Below are 25,516 nucleotides of genomic sequence, written 5' to 3'. Positions count from 1 at the left end.
TATATTGAAAGCAGGTGCTTCCACACAGGTGTGGTTCCTGAGTTAATTAAGCAATTAACATCCTATCATGCTTAAGGTCATGTATGAAAATTCCCAATTGGCCATTATTTTGGCTACCATGGCTAGAAGAAGAGATCTCAGTGACTTTGAGGGATGTTAGAGTGGGTCTCAAAGGAGCATAGGGTGTTTAAAGTGTGTGTGTGTGTCAGGGTTTCCGTTAGCTGGTAATAGCCGGCTTTTGACCCCCCCAAAAATACGAAAAGCCGGTAAATAAAATTGACGCTGGCCAATTGTCAGGGAGGAGAAAATTAATCCAATTGCAAAACAATGCATTTTAGCCTATTAATTGATTGAAATACCAGTCGATGTACTGTGAGGGCTGCTGATACAGCTCAAACAGCTGTTTGTTGCTGCTGGATGAAACATGTGCTTTAATAAGCCCAATCATTGCGTAACAATTCTAAAGGCACGCGTGTAAAAAAAAAAACACTAAAAAATAGCTACTCTTTTTATTTCTTAACTGGTAATTGAAGCGTGCTTCCCATTCGCCATTCACACACCACTTTGAAATGAGCTGGAGGCAGAATGCATTTAGATTTTTTGAAATCTGAATGTTTTACTGCATATTATGAGGCATGTCTTTGCTTCAAAGTAGCCTAACCAAAATCATATGCCATTGAAACCAGTAGCATTTTAATTTTATGTTCTATTGGTTTTCATATCAACTTTCTTTCATTGTCGAGTAGGCACAGGCACAATCCTAGTCATATTAGCAACTCATGCTAGTTGTTGCATATTTGTAATGGATATTTTAATCTCTCACAGGAAACCGCTCACAATGGTGTTTTCCCGCTATTTGCATTATGGAACTAACATTAGCTCGAAGCCTACTGCCTCATTGCATTTGTATGTTTTTGACATGTAGCCTCGGCCTACTGGTTGTTTGATTTTGGGATCTATCATCCTACAACTTTCCCAAAGTCTGTTTGTAATAGGCTATTTCTTTCTTGCACAGAACGGTAAGCTGACCAATAGAATATGTCAACTTTTCTACTATGGAGGATTGTAAATGTGGGCAATTATTCTTACATAGGCGGCGCGTGGGTTTCAAGTTCAGGGAAGCTCATTTATAACCATGAAAATGCACCTTTGTAATAACGTATTCCATGCATCCTTGCATTTGCAGACTTATGTAAAATAACCTACTGTTCCTAATGTGATGATTAGATTGGATACTAATAATGTTATATGACTGGGGACATTAGCAGAATCTTTTTTAATACGACAAAAATGACAGGGTAGGTTACTCTGCTGACACTGACAAACAGATCAATTAAAACGACGTTGTCTGATTCATATAATCGGCCTATGAAAAAGGGAGACACAAATACAATATGATGTCCATCTAACCTGGAGGAGGAAATTGTTGTCCAAAAACAAACAAAAGTGTCACTGACCCAATGATAAAGATAGTGAATATGCACACTCACTGGGGATATGACCGATGTTCTCCACTGTTGAGAATTTTGATAACTAAAAGACAGATTGGAGTCTTTTCATTGTCTTCTTTTTACAGCAATTGCCATTTGTTTTCCAAACTGTTTTTCAGCCATTGTATTTTTAAATATTGCAATTATGGGTTGCTCTGCTTTTTACTGACACTCGCAACTCAACAATCATCTATTTGGTATTTGCAGCGTGCTCTGCCCAACTATGCAATTTAAGACAATCCACTTTTTTAAAAGAAGCTAATGATCAATCCTCTGTGGCCAAATCATGCTTTCTGGAGTAGTAGCCTATTTTGAATGATATATTTATTTCTCTATAGACAGGAGTTAGCTAGTTAGGCTATGTCATTTTGGCAATTATTTCATTTTACTTGCAGGAAAGCTTCCCCTAGCCTTAGGGACGCGTGGCGCATTGTAAAGATGGGGAGAGGTCTGTCTGTAATAAAGAGATGCTTTGCTTTTTTGACACCACACTCCAAAAAGCTCTGCAGGCTCTAGTTTAGTCTAATCTTGATTATTATCTAGTCGTGTGGCCCAGTGCTACAAGGAAAGACCTAGTTAAGCTGCAGCTGGCCCAGAACAGAGCAGCACGTCTTGCTCTTCATTGTAATCAGAGGGATGATATAAATACTATGCATGCCAGTCTCTCTTGGTTTGTAGTTAAGGAGAGACTGACAGCATCACTTCTTTTTATAAGAAATGTTAATGTGTTGAAAATTCCAAAATGTCTGCATAGGCTACTTACACACAGCTCTGACACACACACTTACCTCACCAGACATGCCACCAGGGGTCTTTTCACAGTCCCCAAATCCAGATAAAAGTCAAGAAAGCGTACAGTATTATATAGCGCCATTATTGCATTGAACTTGGTTCCATCTCATATTGTTCAAATAATCAGCAAACCTGGTTTCAAAAAACAGACAATGCAACACCTGACTGCACAGCACCTCTCCCCTATGTGACCTAGATAGTTTGTGTTTATGCGTTGATATGCAACTTAAGAAATGAATGTAGTTCTGTCCTTGAGCTGTTCTTTTCTATTCATGTTCTGTATTGTCTCATGTTTTGTGTTAACCACCAGGAAGAGTAGCTGCTGCTTTTGCAACAGCTAATGGGGATCCTAATAAAATACCTAAAAATGTAATGGTGGGATTAGGCAGGAAGGCTGTACTCTACCGTCTTCAAATTGCTCATCTTAATTCAGTAAAAATGATGCACGCCGTTGCATGTTCTTTTAAGATGAATTACCATAAACGAAATGTGATTTCTGTCATTCTGAGAACCGTGGGTGGATGCCCTAATCAGGTTACACAACCAATGGATATGGTTCCGGTAAATTTCTTAAATGTCTTTTGAATTAAAATGCTGCCGGACAAATGTCCGGTGCCACATTTTCCTAACGGAAACTCAGGTGTGTGTGTGTGTGTGTGTGTGTGTCAGTCACCAGATCTCAACCCAATTGAACACTTATGGGAGATTCTAGAGCGGCGCCTGAGACAGTATTTTTCCACCACCATCAACAAAACACAAAATTATGGAATTTCTCGTGGAAGAATTGTGTTGCATTCCTCCAATAGAGTTCCAGAATGTATGGCAAGGCGCATTGAAGCTGTTCAATGCTAATTCAAAGTTCACCTTGAATCGGAGACATCCTTGACCTTTTTAGGACTTTTTTCTGTTATACATCCAGGATGGATAACATTCATTAGCATATCTGCATGCAAGGCAGCTTTACCTTTCACAGTGTAATGGTTGCAAATGCAATAATTCACTTTTGTATTGCCTTTGGTTAAAATAAATTTGATTTCACCGAATTGGATGGGCAACTTTAATTTCGTTTAAACATTGTGATAGGAATTAGAAGGTGTTTAAGAAACGCTTGCATTTTTTCTGTCTCCTGTAAGGTTGCAGGGAAGGTGGGCGAGGCCCCTACCTCATATGGTATACATGGCTAGAGAAATAGGCTCTGGAAAGTATGTACTACTGTATGGAAAGATTGTACTTTATGGATATTGTCCACGATGTGTACCGTTGAAGTCCGTCAGAACTCTGTAATTGATTGTTTTGTTGCCATACTCTATTGCTAGCAGTGCACTTATTCAGGCCACAAGGATTATGACTAACACACAAAACATCTCAGGGAGCATAAAGAGCCATCCGGAAGATGTCGTAGATGTGAATCAGAAAATATGGTGCCCTTTTGGTTTACTTCTTTATGGCTAGATGCAGCATTTAATTTGTTTGCCAGGGGTGATCTTTGACTGGGCCTGCATTGCCTCTGACAGCACTGACATTCAGCCCACACTTAACCAGCCAGCAAGCCAGCCAGCCCCTAGCCTGGTCCCCTCCCCTCTCCACTCCATCACACTCTCAAGCCTCACACTAAGAAAGCAACACACTATTCTCTAACCTGTCTCCACAGTGGCAATTTTCCTGCAATTATCACGTTACTCGTTAATCTAAAAGGCCAATTCAAGAGAATACAGTAGGCTCTCTTCAATGTGCGCTAGACTCCACTGCACTTAATGCTTGATTGGTTCTTTTCTGCCATCTTCATAGTATTTTAAGTTGCTAATACTGGAACAATCACATCAGTTTTGCAAATACTTTTCAAAGTCACTCACACCATCAGAGCATGTATTTCAATGTCATGTTTACAGGCTGACAACACGCGAGCATTGCAAAATACATTTAGAAATCTATATTATTAAATTATTGCACCCACACTGCTCGCATCAGTTTTGCAAATACTTTTCAAAGTCACTCACACCATCAGAGCATGTATTTCAATGTCATGTTTACAGGCTGACAACACGCGAGCATTGCAAAATACATTTAGAAATCTATATGATTAAATTATTGCACCCACACTGCGTACCAACGAGCATCTGCGTTGCCAAGGGCTAAAATAGAAGTCAGTTATATTTGTGACGTAAATCACACTGCAAGTCCTGCCTCTCCCATCTCCTCATTGGTTTATAGAAGCAGGCACCCACATGCCATCTCCTCATTGGTTATACCCACGTGGGTGACTGAAAGACAAACGAGGTCAGTGGCGGTAATGCACCTAATTTATGAAAGTTGCCAATCGCAATATAAAGTCAAGAGAAGAAAAGGCCAAAAAGGAGAGATGACTAGGAAAGATTCGGTTGACCATTCTATGTGTGGATTAATTGTCGGAGCAGAGAACCTTTCAGGTAAATTTCAGGTAAAATAACAACTCAATGTTTATATCCCAGGACAAATTAGCTAGCAACAGCAAGCTAGCTAAATAGGACAAATTAGCTAGCAAGTGGATGCTAGCTAGCTAAATTGCCATAAATGTTTAATGCTTTTCGACCTGTCCCCAAATTAATGTAATTGGTTCAGAGTTTGTTTTGATATTTTAACCTGCATGTCGTGATCGCGTTTGGTGTAGGGGACAAAATGAATGTATGCACGATGGCGCAAGATGGCGCGCACGCGTGCAGCCGGTTTGGGTTCCATGTTAGGTTGAAGTGGAGTAATAACATGTCCTCATAGCCTTTATTTTCGGTGACCCTCTCTCTCATCAGAGTGCAAGACAGTAAATGGCAAATATTAGAACATCAGCGACCAGTCTTCTGACACCAGTCTTTCTTTAGTCCATACGGTTGTTGTCCTGCCCCTCCATATTGACCGTATCATAGTCACTCAATTCCAGGGAGGGAAAGCAATATCTGAGTCGTCCTGACCCTACAGCATTCCCCAGGGTTTAGGACGGATGAAAGAAATGAATGTCAAGAATGTTTGTCTTAGAATGGTGGGAATGTGTTGCAAGAAAGAGGGAGGAAATAGAGAGGGAGAGCACAGACAACACTGCACCAATTTCACACACTGTCCATTGCATGAGAGAAAAAGGAAAGGAAACGAAAGGGGGATACCCAGTCAGCATTCAACTGAGTGCCTTCAACTGAAATGTGTCTTCCGCATTGAGCCCAAACCCTCTGAATCAGAGAGGTGCGGGGGGCTGCCTTAATCGACATCCAAGTCTTCGGCGCCCAGGGAACAGTGGAGAGCTAGAGAAAGAAAAAAAAAGTAGATAACAAAGGTATATTTCCCTAAACATGTACTGCACTGACACAAATGACCGATGATTGGTTGAAAGAAAATTATATTAGGAAGATTGTGGGAGCTGTACTGTTAGATTTCAGTGCAGCCTTTGATATTATTGACCATAACCTGTGGCATTTCAACCTCTGCCATATCCTGGATTCAGAGATATCTATCTAATAGTACTCAACAAGTTTTCTTTAATGGAAGCTTTTCTAGTGTCAAACATGTAAAGTGTGGTGTATCGCAGGGTAGCTCTCTAGGCCCTCTACTCTTTTCTATTTTTACCAATGACCTGGCATTAAACAAAGCATATGTGTCCATGTTTGCGGATGATTCAACCATATACGCATCAGCAACCACAGCTAATGAAGTAACTGAAACCCTTAACAAAGAGTTGTCTGTTTTGGAATGGGTGGCCAGTAATAAACTGGTCCTGAACATCTTTAAAACTAAAGGCATTGTAGTCGGTACAAATCATTCCTTAAGTTCTAGAACTCAGCTGAATCTGGTAATGAATGGTGTGGCTGTTGAACAAGTTGAGGAGACTAAATGACTTGGCGTTACCTTAGATTGTAAACTGTCATGGTCAAAACATATAGATTCAATGGTTGTGAAGTTTGGGAGAGGTCTGTCCGTAATAAAGAGATGCTCTGCTTTTTTGACACCACACTCCAAAAAGCAAGTTCTGCAGGCTCTAGTTTAGTCTAATCTTGATTATCGTCCAGTCGTGTGGTCCAGTGCTACAAGGAAAGACCTAGTTAAGCTGCAGCTGGCCCAGAACAGAGCAGCACGTCTTGCTCTTCATTGTAATCAGAGGGATGATATAAATACTATGCATGCCAGTCTCTCTTGGATAAGAGTTGAGGAGAGACTGACTGCATCACTTCTTTTTATAAGCAACATTATGTCGGGTTTCATGTTTTGTGTGAACCCCAGGAAGAGTAGCTGCTGCTTTTGCAGCAGCTAATAGAGATCCTAATACAATACTGAAAAAAAACTGGAAAATGTCATGGTTGGATTAGGCAGGAAGGCTGTTCTCTCCTGTAAGTAAAGTTTACCTACCCAGACAGATACCATTTGTCTGGGTTGTAAAGCAATCCCCTACTGCAGTACCGTGTGTTAAACTTAATTCAGCTTTATGCCGAAACATGAAGTAAGAGAGTTTCACATCGATTTCAATGGGCAGGAGAAAAATTCTAATTTGCTCATCACCTTGCCTCATTGGAAAAGGCATGCTGTTTCTAACAACCCTTGCTCTTTATCGTTATCAATTTTCCTTCCCATAATTCTTTGCTGTGTCTGCAGAAAAACATCAGAGATATAGAAAGCCCACCTTGCAGGGCTGCTGTCTGGGTGAGGGTCACACTGCAGAGTGCTGTAAAGTGTCTCACGCAATCGATCGCTTCTCCCCGTTGGAAGATTAAGGTAGGAACACAGGAAGATAATGCTGATAATGCTGATGGTGGTCAATCCAAATGTGCTATTACATTGCGTCATTGCATATTTCATACCTCTGCTTTGTGCCTCTGGCTTCTACATGAATTAATCAATATAAAAAGGAAGCAGCTTTGGGTGCTTTAGGTTCATTCTTAGCCTTTTTTCAGAGATTCTAAGAATAAGCACTATGTATTATTTTCTCTAATGGAAATAGTTTTGCGTTTGCAGTTAGATATCAAAGAAAGAACACTCTCTGTGAACCTGTGTGTTGAGTGACTTCAGAGTGACTGAGAGTAAAAATCTTATCTGAAATCACTTCCATTTTTATTATTCATGTTTGATTAGATGTGTTACTTTAATGGACCTGAATTTGACCTTGGCAGCATCCAATAGAACTAATCAGAGCTATAAAAAAGAGAACCGTAACAGACAGGCTTTTATTTAATCTCTCTCTTCTTTCTCTCTCTCTCTGTCTGTCTCATTCTTTCTCTATAATTTTCTCTGTCTCTGGCTGTTATTGCCACTTGGGGAATGAACATGTTCCTTTTATTGTCTTGTATGTGCATTAGTAGAATATATTTTTTCCTGATGCATTTGTTAATGGCGTGGCCTGCCAGACCAGTTCTGCTCTCATTTAAATGATGCTCCTGCAGGAGTCTCTTTCTCTAACGGAGTGAGAGATTGAGCTGAGAAAGGTCAACGCTTTGCCTCACCTGCACTACACAACACAGGCTCTCTCCTCAAATGAAAAACATATCTCAGAGAGAGCACCGTTTCCTCTCTGCATTTCAGATGTCTCTGATGGACTTTCCAGTCAGTTCACAGGGTTCTTTTGAACAGATTGCCCTCACTTGGCTGCTCTCCCTCTCTGCTCTCTCTCTCTCTCTCACTCTCTCTGATTTCCTCCATCCAATTTATTCTCACAGACAATAATTGATTCAGTAATAGCTCATAGTCAGCTATTGTGTGTGCATAGAGACATTCACTCCTGGTGTGCCATACAACCATGTCAGACAGATCAGGGAAATATAGGGATAGATTATCCAAGGTAATTGTATTCAAATTTTCCCTATTCAAAGGTATGAGATGTTATCTATTGGGCCTTCTAACATCGAACACAAATGTAATATATTTCAGACAATGGGAGATACTATAAATAGAGCTATTAAGTCATTCACTTATCCAGATTCTCTCCAAACTGTCAACTTCATAGCTGGGATGACTGCAGAAGAGTCACATTGGTCGAAAAGTTGCTGCATTGGAACTATGTCAAAATGTGTCCATACACTCCTTTCTTTTCATGACTGCATACTGTAGGATCACTATTAGAGGAAAGAATGAACGTCCCATTATTGCAGACTCTTAAAACAACTAAACTCAGCAAAAAAATAAACGTCCTCTCACTGTCAACTGCGTTTATTTTCAGAAAATGTAACATGTGTAAATATTTGTATGAACATAACAAGATTCAACAACTGAGACATCAATTGAACAAGTTGAACAGAAATGGAATAATGTGTCCCTGAACAAAGGGGGGTCAAAATCAAAAGTAACAGTCAGTATCTGGTGTGGCCACCAGCTGCATTAAGTAATGCAGTGCATCTCCCCCTCATGGACTGCACCATATTTGTCAGTTCTTGCTGTGAGATGTTACCCCACTCTTCCACCAAGGCACCTGCAAGTTCCCGGACATTTCTGGGGGGAATGGCCCCTGCCCTCACCCTCCGATCCAACAGGTCCCAGACGTGCTCAATGGGATTGAGATCCGGGCTCTTCGCTGGCCATGGCAGAACACTGACATTCCTGTCTTACAGGAAATCACGCACAGAACGAGCAGTATGGCTTGTGGCATTGTCATGCTGGAGGTTTATGTCAGGATGAGTCTGCAGGAAGGTATCACATGAGGGAGGAGGATGTCTTCCATGTAGCGCATAGCATTGAGATTACCTGCAATGACAACAAGCTCAGTTCGATGATGCTGTGACACACTGCCCCAGACCATGATGGACCCTCCACCTCCAAATCGATCCCACTCCAGAGTACAGGCCTCGGTGTAACTCTCATTCCTTCGACGATAAACGCGAATCCGACCATCACCCCTGGTGAGACAAAACCATGACTCATCAGTGAAGAGCACTTTTTGCCAGTCCCGTCTGGTCCAGCTATGGTGGGTTTGTGCCCTTAGGCGACGTTATTGCTGGTGATGTCTGGTGAGGACCCGCCTTACAACAGGCCTACAAGTTCTCAGTCCAGCCTCTCTCAGCCTATTGCGGACAGTCTGAGCACTGATGGAGGGATTATGCGTTCTTGATGTAACTCGGGCAGTTGTTGTTGCCATCCTGTACCCGTCCCACATGTGTGATGTTTGGATGTACCAATCCTCTGCATGTGTTGTTACACATGGTTTGCCACTGCGAGGACGTTCAGCTGTCTGTCCTGTCTCCCTGTAGCGCTGTCTTAGGCGTCTCACAGTACGGACATTGCAATTTATTGCCCTGGCCACATCTGCAGTCCTCATGCCTCCTTGCAGCATGCCTAAGGCACGTTCACGCAGATGAGCAGGGACCCTGGGCATCTTTCTTTTGGTGTTTTTCAGAGTCAGAAGAATGGCCTCTTTAGTTTCAAACTGTGACCTTAATTGCCTGCTGTCTGTAAGCTGTTAGTGTCTTAACGACCGTTCCACAGGTGCATGTTCATTAATTGTTTGTGGTTCATTGAACAAGCATGAGAAACCGTGTTTAAACCCTTTACAATGAAGATCTGGTAAGTTATTTGGATTTTTACGAATTATCTTTGAAAGACAGGGTCCTGAAAAAGTTATGTTACCATCTGGTCTTTAGACTCTATTGTCCTGTCTTTCAGAAAGTATACAAACTACCCAACAAACATAAAAATAACATGCCAATTAAGCTTGCCATAAAATCTTGATTCTCAGCAGTAAACTTAGTTAGGTTTTCTTCAGTTTCACTCAGTGTGGTTAGAGAGAGAGAAAAGCAGCACTGAAATTAGATCCGTAAGTGTGATGCGGAGCTCATAAAGTGCTTTAATTTGTGTTTTCGGATGCTCTGCTCATAATCACTCGCTCCTCTTTCCTAATTGGAAATGCTTCACTTGTTGCTGTGGCACACTGGCAGCCTCGCTGAGTGAGCACAATTGCATTAGTGTTTCTCTTCTCCTGCTCTGCCTCCATTAGCATCCGGATCCCCTGTTCAGACTGCTCAAAAGAACCCTGGTGCTGACTGACACAGTTGCATGCTGTAAATGAGATCTGTTTTTAAAGTTAAGTCCCCTAGCAGCTCCTCACATCACGCTCTGCAGCCCATCAAAGGGGTGTTTGTTAATACAGGATTATCAAAGTAGTCAAGTGAAACAATCGGCTCAACAGTGATAGCATCAGCTGGCGTTGGCTGTTTATCAGTCCCTTTACTCTGGAAAGACTTTCTCGCCACCAGTGCAGTGCAATGTTTCTTGATTGAGGGATTCTGTTTGATGTGGTGTGTAATAATGTACACTAATGGCTAATAGTGTGTGACATTACATGATACCAGGTCGTTCTCTCGCTCTCCCTCAGGGCAGGATTGGCCATGCCATTTGGCTGTTTGACGCTCGGGGAAAAGAAGGATTACAACAATCCCTCAGAGGTGACAGATAAATATGACCTGGGACAGATTGTTAAATCGTAAGTATGCTCTTAGTAGTCCACCTGTCTGAACAAACAGGAAATACAGTTAACCCAATATCAGCCCTCTAGTCTGTGTTTTTCTTTGTCCAATATGGAACCAGATAATTAGAAAATTAGTTCACTTTTAAAAAAAGTCTTAAATACAGACAAATGCTTTATTCAAGTCCACCTAGGGATGCTGTTACCATGGCCAATAATTATGAAATTGTAATCAAGGGCTTTACTAAATTAATTTAGAAATCCATTAACTGTACTGTTGATCTTTATAAATGTGTGGGTTTGTGCATTTCCTTTTCAGAGAGGAGTTCTGTGAGATCTTCAGGGCCAAGGACAAAAATACACTGAAAATGTTTACTTGTAAAAAGTTCCTGAAAAAGGATGGAAGGAAAGTTCGGAAGGCTGCAAAAAATGAGATCCTTATTTTAAAGATGTGAGTTTTTGTTATGAACTTTAAACTCAGCTTTCTGTCATTTTGCATCTGCGTTCACAAAACTATTCTCTGTAAATGCTTTTTGTTTCATACGAGATGGTGTATTATACTAGTGGCCTATGTGAATTTGCAGACATCCATTAGAGCGAATAACAAAGAAAACTAAAAATGTATGCAGCATTTATGATGAAAAAGTAAAGCAAACTACATTCCACTGAATGATCACACTGGGTAGCAATATTTACTCCAACTTTGTTAATCCTCAAATATTCTTCTCACATTAGGCTTCTTATTCATCATCAGGTTGTGGCAGACTCCCTTTCATTGCCTCCCTCTCCAGTAAACATTAGCATAACCTGAGCCTTATCAAACAATTTGTTGCAGGCAGTAGGGAACTCAAAGAATACAGATGAAAAAGCCAATGCACTTAATAGAAGATGAAAGTGTCATTTCTTGAAGGGTTATCTAATACGTGGAGTCTTTTCTCCCGATACACAAAAGCATGACCTTCATAGGGCTCGCTATTTCAATTGGTTTCTTCAAGCTCTGGAACTGAAGAATTTGATCAATCTTCTTGTGGTTGGCGGCCATTACTTTCAGTGACTGGAAAAGATACCATTCCATCAGTCCAATCCCCTGAAGCACCATTGAAAGCCAGCAGCACACAGACCACATACGGCCAATTGTTTCCATGTTGTCTAACACATTATGTGAAGCGTTAAACTCTTCATTGCTCTTAGCCTCGCTGACAAAACTCACCATGAAGTTTCTTAGCCGGTGCAGTCGTTATCGTGGTCACGGTCAAACATGCCATACTGTTCTGCCGCGTGGTCGTGATTGCACATAAATGCCCTAATCAATTCAGATGTTTAAGCATGCAGATCTCAGTCCTTTTTTAAATTAAATTGATTATGTTTATTGCTGCATTTTTTTCCTGCACATGGTTGCTGTTCCTCTTGGCATGGTTGACTGTTGTTGTGTTTTATTCATGAGCATTATTATACCGTACTGTGTATCTCAATGAAGGCACTCCCATTTCTCTCCATCTGTACACTCCTTCTAACTCTCCTCTCTCCCCCTGTGGTCTGCTCTCTCCAGGGTGAAGCACCCCAATATTCTTCAGCTGGTGGATTTCTATAAGACCAGAAAAGAGTACTTCCTCTTTCTTGAACTGTGAGTTGAGTCATCTGATTGGTTGAGATTGCGCCCCTGTTTTTGTGGCAGCAGGGGTCTATGTGTTGATTATGCACTTATAGGGAATGAGCTGTGGTAGCCTAAGGCCCTGTAAATATGAGCACAGCTCTGAACTACCCTTCTGCAGCCTTCATTTGGTATTCAGATATTATTCATTTCTGCATGCTCCATTTTTTTCATTAGTCTGTGTTCTTGGGGATTTGACACATTACCATAGAAACATTAAATGTGACATGCTCTATCATAATCAGTCGTAAGTCGTGCTAGTGCATTAGCATAAAACTTGCACATTTCGTAAAAAATATTGGCATGGCCTGTTGTTGGATTAAAACAGAATTCAATAGAACAACATGTTTTCGAGCCAACCCAATGAATTTGAATGTCGAAATCATAGTTTCTGTACACTTTGAAAGCCTCAGAGGAGAAGAAGATCCACCTTTCAAAATGAGTCAATGGCTAGCTAATAGACAACTGACAAGCTAGCTGACTAGCTGTTTAGCTGGCAAATACAACCACAAACTCATTTTTAAACATATTATCTAGCTAGTAATACACTATCTTGTCAAACTGTTAAATGAGTAGCAAACCAGCTACAAGTGATGCCAAATAATATGTTTTATACAGTGGGACTTGCATTGTGATGTGCACAATTGTGCACTTTGGGGGTGATTTTCTCTAAACAGCGGATCTCTGTTGTAGCTATGCTGTGCTCAATTTGAACAGTTGGTACACAAGTTCTAAATTGTTTTGAAGCTAATAATCTCCTCTTTCCAGCAGTGTATAAAACTCTAAATCTGTTTTGGGGTCTATATGACTGATTCACAAAATATATGGTACTCATATCCTCCAGGATTGCATTGATTTGTGGGTCTTTTATTCTGATAATGAGGTAAACCATCAGAAATCATCACTTTAAGCATGTTTGGTGACTGTAATTTTGTCAAATGTTGATGTCTTCGCCCTTGGCAAGGTGTCATTTCTATGGTAATTGCATAGTAATGCAAACATATTTTTCCCCAATGTGTCTCCGTGTCAGACACATCAAATAAAGTTGTATTATTAAAAAGGATCTGTGAATTATTTGAACCAGAGACAGTCAGGCTCAAAGCATCTATTGTAGGTCAGCACCATGCTTCTGCTTCATGCCACTCACTTTCTCCCCACAGTGCTACTGGCAGAGAGGTATTTGATTGGATCCTGGACCAGGGCTACTATTCAGAGCGCGACACCAGTAATGTGGTCCGTCAGGTGTTGGAGGCCGTGGCCTATCTTCACTCCCTGCACATTGTCCACAGGAACCTCAAGGTACTAAGCCCACTTCTTATTTTAAACGCCACTGGTTCTTTTAAATACATTTTGGACTTATTTAATTGGGTTGAAGTATATATATAATAAAAATCCTGGACTGAGTAGGTGTCAAGGCAAAGGGTGACTACTTTGAAGATTTGTCAAATATAAAATATATTTTGATTTGTTTAACACTTTTTTGGTTACTACATAATTCCATGTGTCATTTCATAGTTTTGATGTCTTCACTATTGTGTTACAATGTAGAAAATAGTAAAAATAAATAAAAATCCTGGACTGAGTAGGTGTGGCCAAACTTTTGACTGGCACTGTATATATATAAAAGTTTGGCCACACCTACTCAGTGAAGACATCAAAACTATGAAATGACACATGGAATTATGTAGTAACCAAAAAAGTGTTAAACAAATCAAAATATATTTTATATTTGACAATCTTCAAAGTAGTCACCCTTTGCCTTGATGACAGCTTTTACATTCTTGGCATTCTCTGGAATGCATTTCAATTATTAACAGGTGTGCCTTGTTAAAATAGAATTTGTGGAATTTCTTTCCTTCTTAATGCGTTTGAGCCAATCAGTTGTATTGTGACAAGGTAGGGGTGGTATACAGAATATAGCCCTATTTGGTAAAATACCAAGTTCATATTATGGCAAGAACAGCTCAAATAAGCAATAAGCAGTCAGTCAATCCAGGAAAATTTCAAGAACTTTGAACGTTTTTTTCAATTGTAGCCACAAAAACCATCAAGCACTATGATGAAACTGGCTCTCATGAGGACCGCCACAGGAAAGGAAGACACAGACACAGTTCATTAGAGTTACCAGCCTCAGAAATCGGCAATTAACTGCACCTCAGATTGCAGCCCAAATAAATGCAACCAGGCTCGGTGTCAGGACAGGCAGAGGTTTGTAAACAGGTCAGAGTCAGACAGGTACAGAAGGGCAGGCAGGCTCGGTGTCAGGGCAGGCAGAATGGTCAGAACTGGGGAAACTAGGAAACAGAACTTGAGAAAGCAACGAGATGGGAAAACACTGTGGTAAGACCTGACAAGACAAGATGAACTGACAATAGACAAACAGAGAACACAGGTATATAATGCCTTGCAAATGTATTCATCCCCCTTGTTGTTTTTCCAATTTTGTTGCATTACAACCTGTAATTTAAATGTATTTGTATTTCTTGTAATGGACATACACAAAATAGTCCAAATTGGTGAAGTGAAATTTAAAAAATAACTTAAAATCTTAAAAATACAAAACGGAAAAGTGGTGCGTGTATATGTATTCAACCCCTTTGCTACGAAGCCCCTAAATAAGATCTGGTGCAACCAATTACCTTCAGAAGTCACATAATTAGTTCAATCAAGTCCACCTGTGTGCAATTTAAGTCTCACATGATCTCAGTATATCTATACCTGTTCTGAAAGGCCCCAGAGTCTGCAACACCACTAAGCAAGGGGCACCATGAAGACCAAGGAGCTCTCTAAACAGTCCAGGGACAAAGTTGTGGAGAAGTACAGATCAGGGTTGGTTATAAAAAAATATCAAAAACTTTGAACATCCCATAGAGCACCATTAAATCCATTATTAAAAATTTTAAGAATATGGCACCACAACAAACCTTCCAAGAGAGGGCCACCCACCAAAACCCATGGACCAGGCAAGGAGAGCATTAATCAGAGAGGCAACAAAGAGGCCAAAAATATCCCTGAAGGAGCTGCAAAGCTCCACAGTGGAGATTGGAGTATCTGTCCATAGGACCACCTTAAGCTGTACACTCCACAGAGCTGGGCTTTACAGAAGAGTGGCCAGAAAAATCCATTGCTTAAAGAAAGGCATGTGGGAGACTCCCCAAACATATGGAAGATGGTCAGATGAGACTAAAATGTAACTTTTTGGCCATCAAGGAAAACGCTATGTCTGGCACAAACCCAACCCCTCTCATCACCCTGAGAACACCATGTTTTTCATTGGCAGGGACTGGGAAACTGGTAAGAATTTAAGGAATGATGGATGGCGCTAAATACAGGGAAATTCTTGAGGGAAACCTGTTTCAGTCTTCCAGAGATTTGAGACTGGGACGGAGGTTCACCTTCCAGCAGGACAATGACCATAAGCATACTGCTAAAGCAACACTAGTGGTTTAAGGGGAATTCCAGGTTGTAAGGTAACAAAATAGGAAAAATACCAAGGGGGTGAATATTTTTGCAAGCCACTGTAAATACACTGTGGATAATCAGGAAGATGGGCTACACCTGGAGGGGGGTGGAGACAAACACAAAGACAGGTGAAACGGATCAGGATTAGACAGAATCAGACCTTCATAGTGGAATTGCTGCAAAGAAACCCATACTAAAGGACACCAATTAATAAGAAGAGACTTGCTTGGGGCAAAAAACATGAGCAATGGACATTAGCCAGGTGGAAATATGTCCTTTGGTCTGATGTGTCAAAATTTGAGATTTTTGGTTCCAACCGCTGTGTCTTTGTGAGACGCAGAGAAGGTGAACAGATGATCTCCGCATGTGTGGTTCCAACCGTGAAGTATGGAAGAGGAGGAGGTGTGATGGTGTGGGTGTACTTTGCTGGTGACACTGTCAGTGATTTATTTAGAATTCAAGGCAGACTTAACCTACATGGCTACCACAGCATTCTGCAGCGATACACCATCCCATCTGGTTGATTTTTCAACAGGACAATGACTCAACACACCTCCCAACAGGTGTGTTGGGAGACTCAACACACATCCCATCTGGTTTATTTTTCAACAGGACAATGACTCAACACACCTCCAGACTGTGTAAGGGCTATTTGACCAAAAATGAGAATGTCAAATATAAAATATATTTTGATTTGTTTTACACATTTTTGGTTACTACATTTTTCCATATGTGTTAACCTGATTTAGCACCTCTAGTGTCTGCATCTTCTTAGGGAATGCAAAAGGTGGCTGATGTTTTTCTTTTTTCTAAGTTCATTTATTTTTATTTTTGATGTCTTCACTATTGTTATACAATGTGGAAAATAGTAAAAATAAAGAAAAACCCTTGAATGAGCAGGTGTGTCCAAACTTTTGACTTGGACTGTGTTTTTAGGCAAACTTTTCTGAAATGCAAATGTATTATGCAAATGTCCTTGATCAGATTGACACCACACTGGTCTTGCTTTGTTTGAACAAAGACAATTGGACTGTCCTTTTTAGACACTTGGGTGATGCTAAAGTAAGAGTTTGACTGCTTCAATATTTAACAATTATGAAGTCTGCTCTAAGTCTGTGTAAGTTTTGAATGAGATTACTTTAGCAAAACTTGGGCAAACGCCGGCTATCGCCCTGTTCCTTTTCTCAGCTGGAGAATTTGGTGTACTTCAACCGCCTGAAGCACTCTAAAATAGTGATCAGTGACTTCCACCTGGCAAAGCTGGAGACCGGGCTCATCAAAGACCCATGTGGAACACCAGAGTACCTTGGTAAGGACTGGGGAAGGAGCGGGGGAGGGATTAGAGTACCTGGTTAAGGGGGAGCACAGACTGCCTGGGAGAGGGAGCAGTGGGTATCTTCGAGAGTTGGTTTTGGGGAGCAGTTTATGGGAGCGCAGGAAAGCATATGTGAGAAGAACATCAACAAAAAATTCAATAGAGAGCTTTCTGTATATTGTATTGTTTTGTTACTGATATAAAGAGATAATCTTTAACTGTGTTTGTGTCCCTGCAGCACCAGAAGTGGTTGGGAGACAGAGATACGGCAGGCCAGTGGACTGCTGGGCCCTGGGTGTCATCATGTACATACTGTGAGTGGTTTGATTATCAGCATAGGAATCCATGGGCCCATATACAGCGGTTGCTCAATTAAAAGTTTTGAGATTACGCTGCAGGATTTAGAGGTAATTTGTGGTTTAGTACGGTACCCTGCGTCACTGCTTCATTGCTCCAGACCAGCACAAGGGGGAGTTAGAGCACTGATTATGCTTTTGGGTCCCAAGGTGCTAAACTGACAATGAATGGGTGACATAAACCAAATAGAAACTAATAATTGTGCACGACATCAAAATTGAATTTCAATTCACTGAATGATGAAGATGAAGAAGATGATTGAATTTAGAACAATAGTTTAAGAATTGCTATTCCTCTGTGCTGCACATGCACACCATGAAAAATACATTTTATAAAAATACAAATATATTTTTGCAACAGTATAAAACTTGTTACACTAAGGTTTTTAGTCTAAGAGAAATGAAAATGTTCATTTATATCCCATTATATTCTTAAGATATATGTGTTGCCTGAATATAAGCAAGTGATGTCTGCTAAATAATCAATTTGATGGCGCAGTCATATAGCCTCAGCACCTACATACATGTTATGCTCTTAGTACTGTAGCCTACTGTCACGTTGTCTATCACCATATTTTCCGGTCCTTCCTAAGGGAAACCCTGAGGGGTTTTCTTGGAATAGAAACACCATAATATTAATCAAATGAATTAAGTTACATTTATTAAAATCAATCCCATATACTATGTTCTTACAAAAAAGGTTTTAAATTCTCTAGTACAGCCAATATTGAAGGCTATCAAATGCTTCTGAAAGATGCCCTCTGGTAGTCAAACTAGCACTAACTAGTATTAATGGTAACAATGGCTGACAATTAAATAATCTGACATAGAATTCTGCAGTAGCCCGCAAGGTGTGCTGCAGTATGACGCAACTTTTAAAGGAAGAACCACTGTATACTACTGCAAGAGGGGTGGGTTGTTAGTCTACTCATAGGATGGGAGATTTGGAATTATACCGATGGACAACATGAATGTTGCCTGTACTTTACTGAAAGACATCTTCACTCCACATAGTATGCTCAAAAGCAGTACGGATACGGATATCTTATTTATTTATAGGGTATTACCTACTGCAATACATCAAATCTTTACATGACATTTGTGCACATGGTATTACAATACAAGCTGATAAAGAGCTCCTTTTGTTTTGTGGCCCTCAGGCTTTCAGGCAACCCTCCTTTCTATGAGGAAACTGATGATGATGATTATGAAAACCACGACAAGAACCTGTTCAGGAAGATCTTGGCGGGGGACTATGAGTTTGACTCTCCGTACTGGGACGACATCTCAGAGTCAGGTACTTTTAAGATGAAGTAGAGACACAGGAGACTATAAACACCAGCTTACTGGGTAAATAGAAATTCAAAAGGGAGGATTTTGTCTGATTCCATCAGGAGTATTACAGTTGAAGTCAGAGGTTTACATGCACCTTAGCCAAATACATTTAAATTCAGGTTCACAATTCCTGACATTTAATCCTAGTAAAAATTCTCTGTCTTAGGTCAGTTAGGATCACCACTTTACTTAAAGAATGTGAAATGTCAAAATAATAGTTGAGAGAATGATTTATTTCAGCTTTTATTTCTTTCATCACATTCCCAGTGGGTCAGAAGTTTACATACACTCAATTAGTATTTGGTAGCATTGCCTTTAAATTGTTTAACTTGGGTCAAACATTTTGGGTAGCCTTCCAGAAGCTTCCCACAATAAGTTGGGTGAATTTTGGCCCATTCCTCCTGACAGAGTTGGTGTAACTGAGTCAAGCACCCCCACAACATGATGCTGCCACCTCCGTGCTTCACGGTTGGGATTGTGTTCTTCAGCTTGCAAGCCTCCCCCTTTTTCCTCCAAACATAACGATGGTCATTATGGCCAAACAGTTCTATTTTTGTTTTATCAGACCAGAGGACATTTCTCCAAAAAGTACGATCTTTGTTCCCATGTGCAGTTGCAAAACGTAGTATGGCTTTTTAATGGCGGTATTGGAACAGTGGCTTCTTCCTTGCTGAGTGGCCTTTCAGGTTATGTCGATAGAGGACTTGTTTTACTGTGGATATAGGTATATAGATACTTTTCTACCTGTTTCCTCCAGCATCTTCACAAGATCCTTTGCTGTTGTTCTGGGATAGATTTGCACCGTTCGCACCAAAGTACGTTCAAATCTAGGAGACAGAACGCATCTCCTTCCTGAGCGGTATGATGGGTGTGTGGTCCCATGGTGTTATACTTGCGTACTATTGTTTGTACAGATGAACGTGGTACCTTCTGGCATTTGGAAATTGCTCCCAAGGATGAACCAGACTTGTGGAGGTCTACAATTTTCTTTCTGAGGTCTTGGCTGATTTCTTTTAATTTTCCCATGATGTCAAGCAAAAAGGCACTGCGTTTGAAGGTAGGCCTTGAAATACATCCACAGGTACACCTCTAATTGATTCAAATGATGCCAATTATCCTATCAGAAGCTTCTAAAGCCTTGACATCATTTTCTGGAATGTTCCAAGCTGTTTAAAGGCACAGTTAACTTAGTGTATGTAAACTTCTGACCCACTGGAATTGTGAATTATATGTGAAATAATCTGTCTGTAAACAATTGTTGGAAAAATTACTTGTGTCATGTAGTAGATGTCCTAACCGACTTGCCAAAACTATACTTTGTTAACATGAAGTTTGTAGAGTGGTTGAAAAACGAGTTTTAATGACTCCAACCTAAGTGTATGTAAACTTCCGACTTCAACTGTAACTGCTGTTTGTTGAGATATTGCTTTTATTGTGTTGCAGCAAAAGGCCTGGTCGCCCGTATGATGGAGGTAGACCAGGATCAGAGGCTGACTGCTCAGGAGGCCATCAACCATGAGTGGTATGGAAATACACATTAACACAGTAGCCTACTATAGGGATATACCACAAGGCCACAGTACTAAGGAGATATACCAGATGTGAAGTGAAAATTAACCCGATTTAATCTAGTTCATTGATGTGTCTGTGGTAAGTATGATGTGTCTGAGTGTTCTTATAAATAAGTACATTTAAACAGGTTGTCGGTGATGTTGTTTTATTAGTATTACTCACCCCCATCTGCTGAGCTGTCACTTGTACTGTGCATGTCAAGAGAAGATTACAAAGGCCCATTATAGTGGAGTTCCCTTTTCCCCTTTATCTCCTCAGGATCTCTGGAAATGCAGCCTCAAATAAGAATATTAAGGATAATGTCTGCGCACAGATAGAGAAGAACTTTGCTAAAGCCAAGTGGAAGGTAAAGCCTCTCTTTTTATCTGTTCCAGTTCTTTATCACTGAAGGAGAGATGGGAGGGAACTATTGTTACGACCCTGGGTTTATAAGCGCGGGTATCGACTCTGCCGCTCGAGCATGCTTTACCTTCACAGTCGATAGAGCGCTGGACTTCGGGCTAGACGGTCGAGGGTTCGAGGCCTGCTCCCTGCCTGTTTCATTACACTATCGATCATACATTTGCTATATATGTTTTATGGACCTTGAGGATTCAAAATGGGATAAATGATTGGCGACAGTGCAAGTATGAGGCTTTAGAATTGGCTACATGTTCTGTAAAAGCTTTAAAATGTATAGTAACTAGGCGCCTTGAGTTGAGTGTGTTCTGCGACTGCCTCCCACAGAAAGCGGTGCGGGTTACTACCATCATGAAGCGACTGAGAGCTCCAGAACAGAGTGCTGACTCGGGGGCAACCATCCCAGCAGTAGTAACCAGCTCTGCAGCAGGAGAACCCTCCCCAGCTCCAGCAGACCCCCAGGCTCTCAGTGACCCCTCTACAGCTACCGCTGCTGCAGCCCCTGAGGGGGAGCCTGCTTCTGTCAAAGAGCCCCCTGCTGGCATGGAGGCCGTGGCGTGTGATGCCACTCCCCAAGGTGCAGCAGAGGTCACAGCTCCACCCCCGGCCCCTGAGGAGGCCAGCCCAGTGGAGGCCCCAGTTGAAGCCCCGGAGGAGGTTGATCCGTTGTCACTGTGTAACGGAGAGTCCCCGACTCCCCTCCAACCAGCAACTGAAGTTGACGATGGGCAGGGTTAGACGGTGAACTCCCTCCTATGACCTCCTTCACTCCCAGCAATCGTCTTTCCTGCACACTAGCATGGTGACACTGACTTATCTCTCTCACTTGCAGCATGAGTAACATCTCACAGAGCCTTTGTCCTATCTTTCCTGAGTGTTGAATTGATCTGGCTACATGTATTTTGTGTTTTTGAAACATCCCTCTGGCCTTACAGGGGCTTTTTGTGTCTAATGCAGCGCAGCTAACAGCTACATATTTTCCTCTGAACTCTCCCCTTTAAAGCATATGGAAATATGTAATTGTACCAAACCTGCTTTGGGAACATTTTTACCCAGTCCTACTCTCACAGTATTCCAATGCATTATCATGGCATACAATAAGGTAATGAACAGCTTGGCTTTGCTCTTGTAGTGTTGATTTTACATAATGATCTGTAGCATTCCTCCTTTACAACCCTCTCTACACATGGAAAGATCCTATTTGATCTCTTTTTGGGGGGTGAACATTGCTCTCTTTGTTATTTGTTGTATACACTCATCAGTAGTTTTGTCTGTGCTGCAGCAATTATGTTTACTGGGGGATGCAGCAGGCCCAGTGTAAGTGAAAGGCAGCATCCACAACATGCTGGGTTAAATGCGATTGACATATTTCAGTTGAATGCATTCAGTTTACCAACTGACTAGGTATCCCCCAATCTCTATCCCTCGCCAGCTTTCTGCTTAGGAAGGCACCACGTGGCTGTCAGTGTAAAGATTCTGTATATAGAGACCTTTGTAGAAGTAGTCACAACGGCATGCATTCTTAACTTTTGCTGTTAATTTCAAAATTATAAGCACTTGGTGGAAAGAACGTGGTAATCCTGCTAACATTAAGGTCTTTCTGTTCGTTAGGCTCCAAGTGGAGGGCACTGTTGATGCTCATGTATTGTTCAAATGGACTACATCATTCCATAAACTTCTAACTATTCATATCATACATCAAGTGCCACTACTGTAAATGTACGATATATTAAATGAGTTGTGTTTGTTACACCGTAGTTTCTATGCATCTAGAATTCATTTTGTAGCTCATCTTTATGAATTTCACAGCAGGCCTCAGTCATAACATATCTTCATCCATCCTATGCGCTTAGATCAACTTCTATAAAATTCTTTTTTTTTTCATTTACGTTTCTGGTTTAACAGTTCTTCTGGCTTATTTATTCGTATACATCCTAAAGTACGTAGATCCATTTGTAAATAAATATAATTTAGCCTACAAGGATCAATCATGATATTCTTTTCACAGTTGTTTAACATTAGATTGTGACTGTGTAAAGCACCACCTGTAAAAGCCATTTTTACCCCCCTCCAGCTTTTTTTTTTTACAAGTTGTTGTTGATTAAAGGAAACAGAATAATTAAGAGCAATTGTGTTAAAAACATCTTTCATATTTTTGCAAACATACTGTATGTATATGTTTATTTATCTATTTATTCATAGGTTTAATTATTCTCAAGATATTCATAACAATAACAAAATAATAATAGTAGTCGGTCTTTGGTCCCTTTCAGTATAGTCAATAACTAGGTACTGCAAGAGTTCTCTGTAATCACCGTAAGTTGAGCAATATTCTACTTGCTGCCGAAACTGTGATTCTTCGCTTGGTGTCCTCTATAAAGTGCATGTGCGTACCTGTAAGTTAAAAGCCTACAGACTTTGACAACAGTCAATACCCTGTCCAGACAGTTAGTCAAATAACACATGGCCAGTGTCAAACAAGGCGGAGCCTAGATCATATTAGTCATGCTTCTAACTTGGGTCCAATCTTTCTGTTTATAGTACCAGCCATCTGTGCAGAGGTTGGCTCCTTCCTTGATCCAGCAAGACAGTGATGTTATTGTCAGCAAACAGTAGCTATTATACACACTTTAATTATACAGTGTATTAATGCATTTGTTGTCAAGGGACTATGCTTCTGTGTTCACCTGCACGTTCTATGGAAGTATGTATTTAAGAAAAGTTTGAGCAATTATTTTCAATGAAAGGCAGGAAGTCAAATCAAATTTGCTACTTCATTTTTTGTTGATCAGAGATCAAAGTTATTGCTCCCCAGTCTATTGCTTATGCATGTCTCTGACACCTACGAGAACATATACATAAACCAGTCAAAAGTTTGGATACACCTGCTCATTCAAGGGTTTTTCTTTATTTTTTACAGAATAATAATGAAGACATCAAAACTATAAAATAACACATATGGAATCATGTAGTAACCAAAAGTGTTAAACAAATCAACATATATTTTATATTTAAATTCTTCAAAGTAGCCACCCTTTGCCTTGACAGCTTTGCACACTCTTGGCATTCTCTCAACCAGCTTCACCTGGAATGCTTTTCCAACAGTCTTGAAGGAGTTCCCACATATTCTGAGCACTTGTTGGAAGCTTTTCCTTCACTCTGCATTCCAACTCATCCCAAACCATCTCAATTGGGTTGAGGTCCGGTAATTGTGAAGGGCCAAGTCATCTGAGGCAGCACTCCATCACTTTCCTTCTTGGTCAAATAGGCTTCACACAGCCTGGAGGTGTTTTGGGTCATTGTCCTGTTGAAAAATAAATGATAGTCCCACTAAGCGCAAACCAGATGGGATGGTATATCGCTGCAGAATGCTGTGGTAACCATGCTGGTTAAGTGTGCCTTGAATTTTAAATAAATCACAGATGGTGTCACCAGCAAAGCAACTCCACACCATCACACCTCCTCCTCCGTGCTTCACAATGGGAACACATATGCAGAGATCATCTGTTCACCTACTCTGCGCCTCACAAACCCACGACCATTGGAACCAAAAATTAAAAAAATTGACTCATCAGACCAAACAACAGATTTTCACAACACAACTGATTGGCTCAAACGCATTAAGGAAAGAAATTCCACAAATTAACAAGGCACACCTGTTAATTGAAATGCATTCCAGGTGACTACCTCATGAAGCCGGTTGAGAGAATGCCAAGAGTGTGCAAAGCTATCATCAAGACAAAGGGTGGCTACTTTGAAGAATCTTAGATTTAAAATATATTTTGATCTGTTTAACACTTTTTTGGTTACTACATGATTCCATATGTGTTATTTCATAGTTTTAATGTCTTGGTGTCTAGAAAAGTTTTTTTTTATATATAAAAAAATGTTGCATGAGTAGCTGTGTTCAAACTTTTGACTGGTACGGTGTGTGTGTATATATATATATATATATACTGATTGATTGATATGCATTATTGAGATATAGCATTACACAATGTCTTAATTTTGCCAGAACATTTTGATTTCCATGAAAAGCTTAACAGCAATATTTTCAAAAATGTGTGAGAATATACCATCCTCTTACTTATGACCGCAAATAAATACTGTTACACAATCTTAAGCAATGCTTCGTTTCAGTGCCACTGTATTTAGTATTCCATGTCTGTTCATTTCATGCTCTTTCTGATGTACCTTTTATTTCTCAATTGAATGGTCATCTAGACCAGTGGTCACCTGTAGGTCCTGACTGTCGCTCATTTGTAGGCTCTGTACTGTATTCCTTGACTGAGTTCATGACTTTGATGGTAATAAAAGTATACTCGTGGAATATGTGGTCACGAGTCCCTATGGCTCCCTATGTTTTGAAGGATGTATAGTATTACATGTCTTTCTGAGACCAGGTTGCTTGTTGCTTCGTAACTACAGTACAAAGGAGAATAAAGGGGAGGATTTACGTTGATGGTTAGGTGAACTAACGACAAAGGCTAGGATAATTTATATGAAAGATTGAGTGAATATTAAATAAAGATTAGGGGAAGGGTTAGCTAACATGCTACAGTTGTACCTTACGCCACTCAAACACGCAACCTTTAGATTGCTGGACGGTCGCAGATTACGCCCACCCATCCTCCCTGACCAACCTCCCTACTTTTATTTCTGTCTAAAGTAACTAGACCATTAGTAGGTATCATACATCTTGGAGGTGCTCAGAAATACACAATGTATGTTACGTATGGCTTT

At 40.6% G+C, this 25,516-nt stretch overlaps 1 protein-coding gene across 5 annotated transcripts in view; it reads left to right on the top strand.

Moving 5' to 3' along the window:
* Positions 1-25,107, top strand: part of LOC109890940 (caM kinase-like vesicle-associated protein) — an 88,690-nt gene extending 63,583 nt beyond the window's left edge. Inside the window, exons 1-12 of one of the 5 annotated variants that reach the window (XM_020483109.2) lie at positions 9,788-10,035; positions 10,216-10,301; positions 10,594-10,701; positions 11,003-11,134; positions 12,233-12,307; positions 13,495-13,633; positions 16,985-17,105; positions 17,350-17,425; positions 18,628-18,764; positions 20,246-20,324; positions 20,633-20,720; positions 21,101-24,328. In XM_020483109.2, the coding sequence (XP_020338698.1) occupies positions 10,607-10,701; positions 11,003-11,134; positions 12,233-12,307; positions 13,495-13,633; positions 16,985-17,105; positions 17,350-17,425; positions 18,628-18,764; positions 20,246-20,324; positions 20,633-20,720; positions 21,101-21,511 (1,353 nt within the window). In that variant the 5' untranslated portion in view covers positions 9,788-10,035; positions 10,216-10,301; positions 10,594-10,606 and the 3' untranslated portion in view covers positions 21,512-24,328. The other 4 variants (XM_031824923.1, XM_020483106.2, XM_020483110.2 and 1 more) reach the window with 4 other exon arrangements.
* Positions 25,108-25,516: the final 409 nt, after the last annotated feature.

The sequence above is a fragment of the Oncorhynchus kisutch genome, linkage group LG5 (genome assembly GCF_002021735.2).
Source record: "Oncorhynchus kisutch isolate 150728-3 linkage group LG5, Okis_V2, whole genome shotgun sequence".
NCBI lineage: Eukaryota > Metazoa > Chordata > Actinopteri > Salmoniformes > Salmonidae > Oncorhynchus > Oncorhynchus kisutch.
The sequence above is the reverse complement of the archived record's forward strand: the minus strand, read 5'-3'. Positions and strand labels throughout refer to the sequence as shown.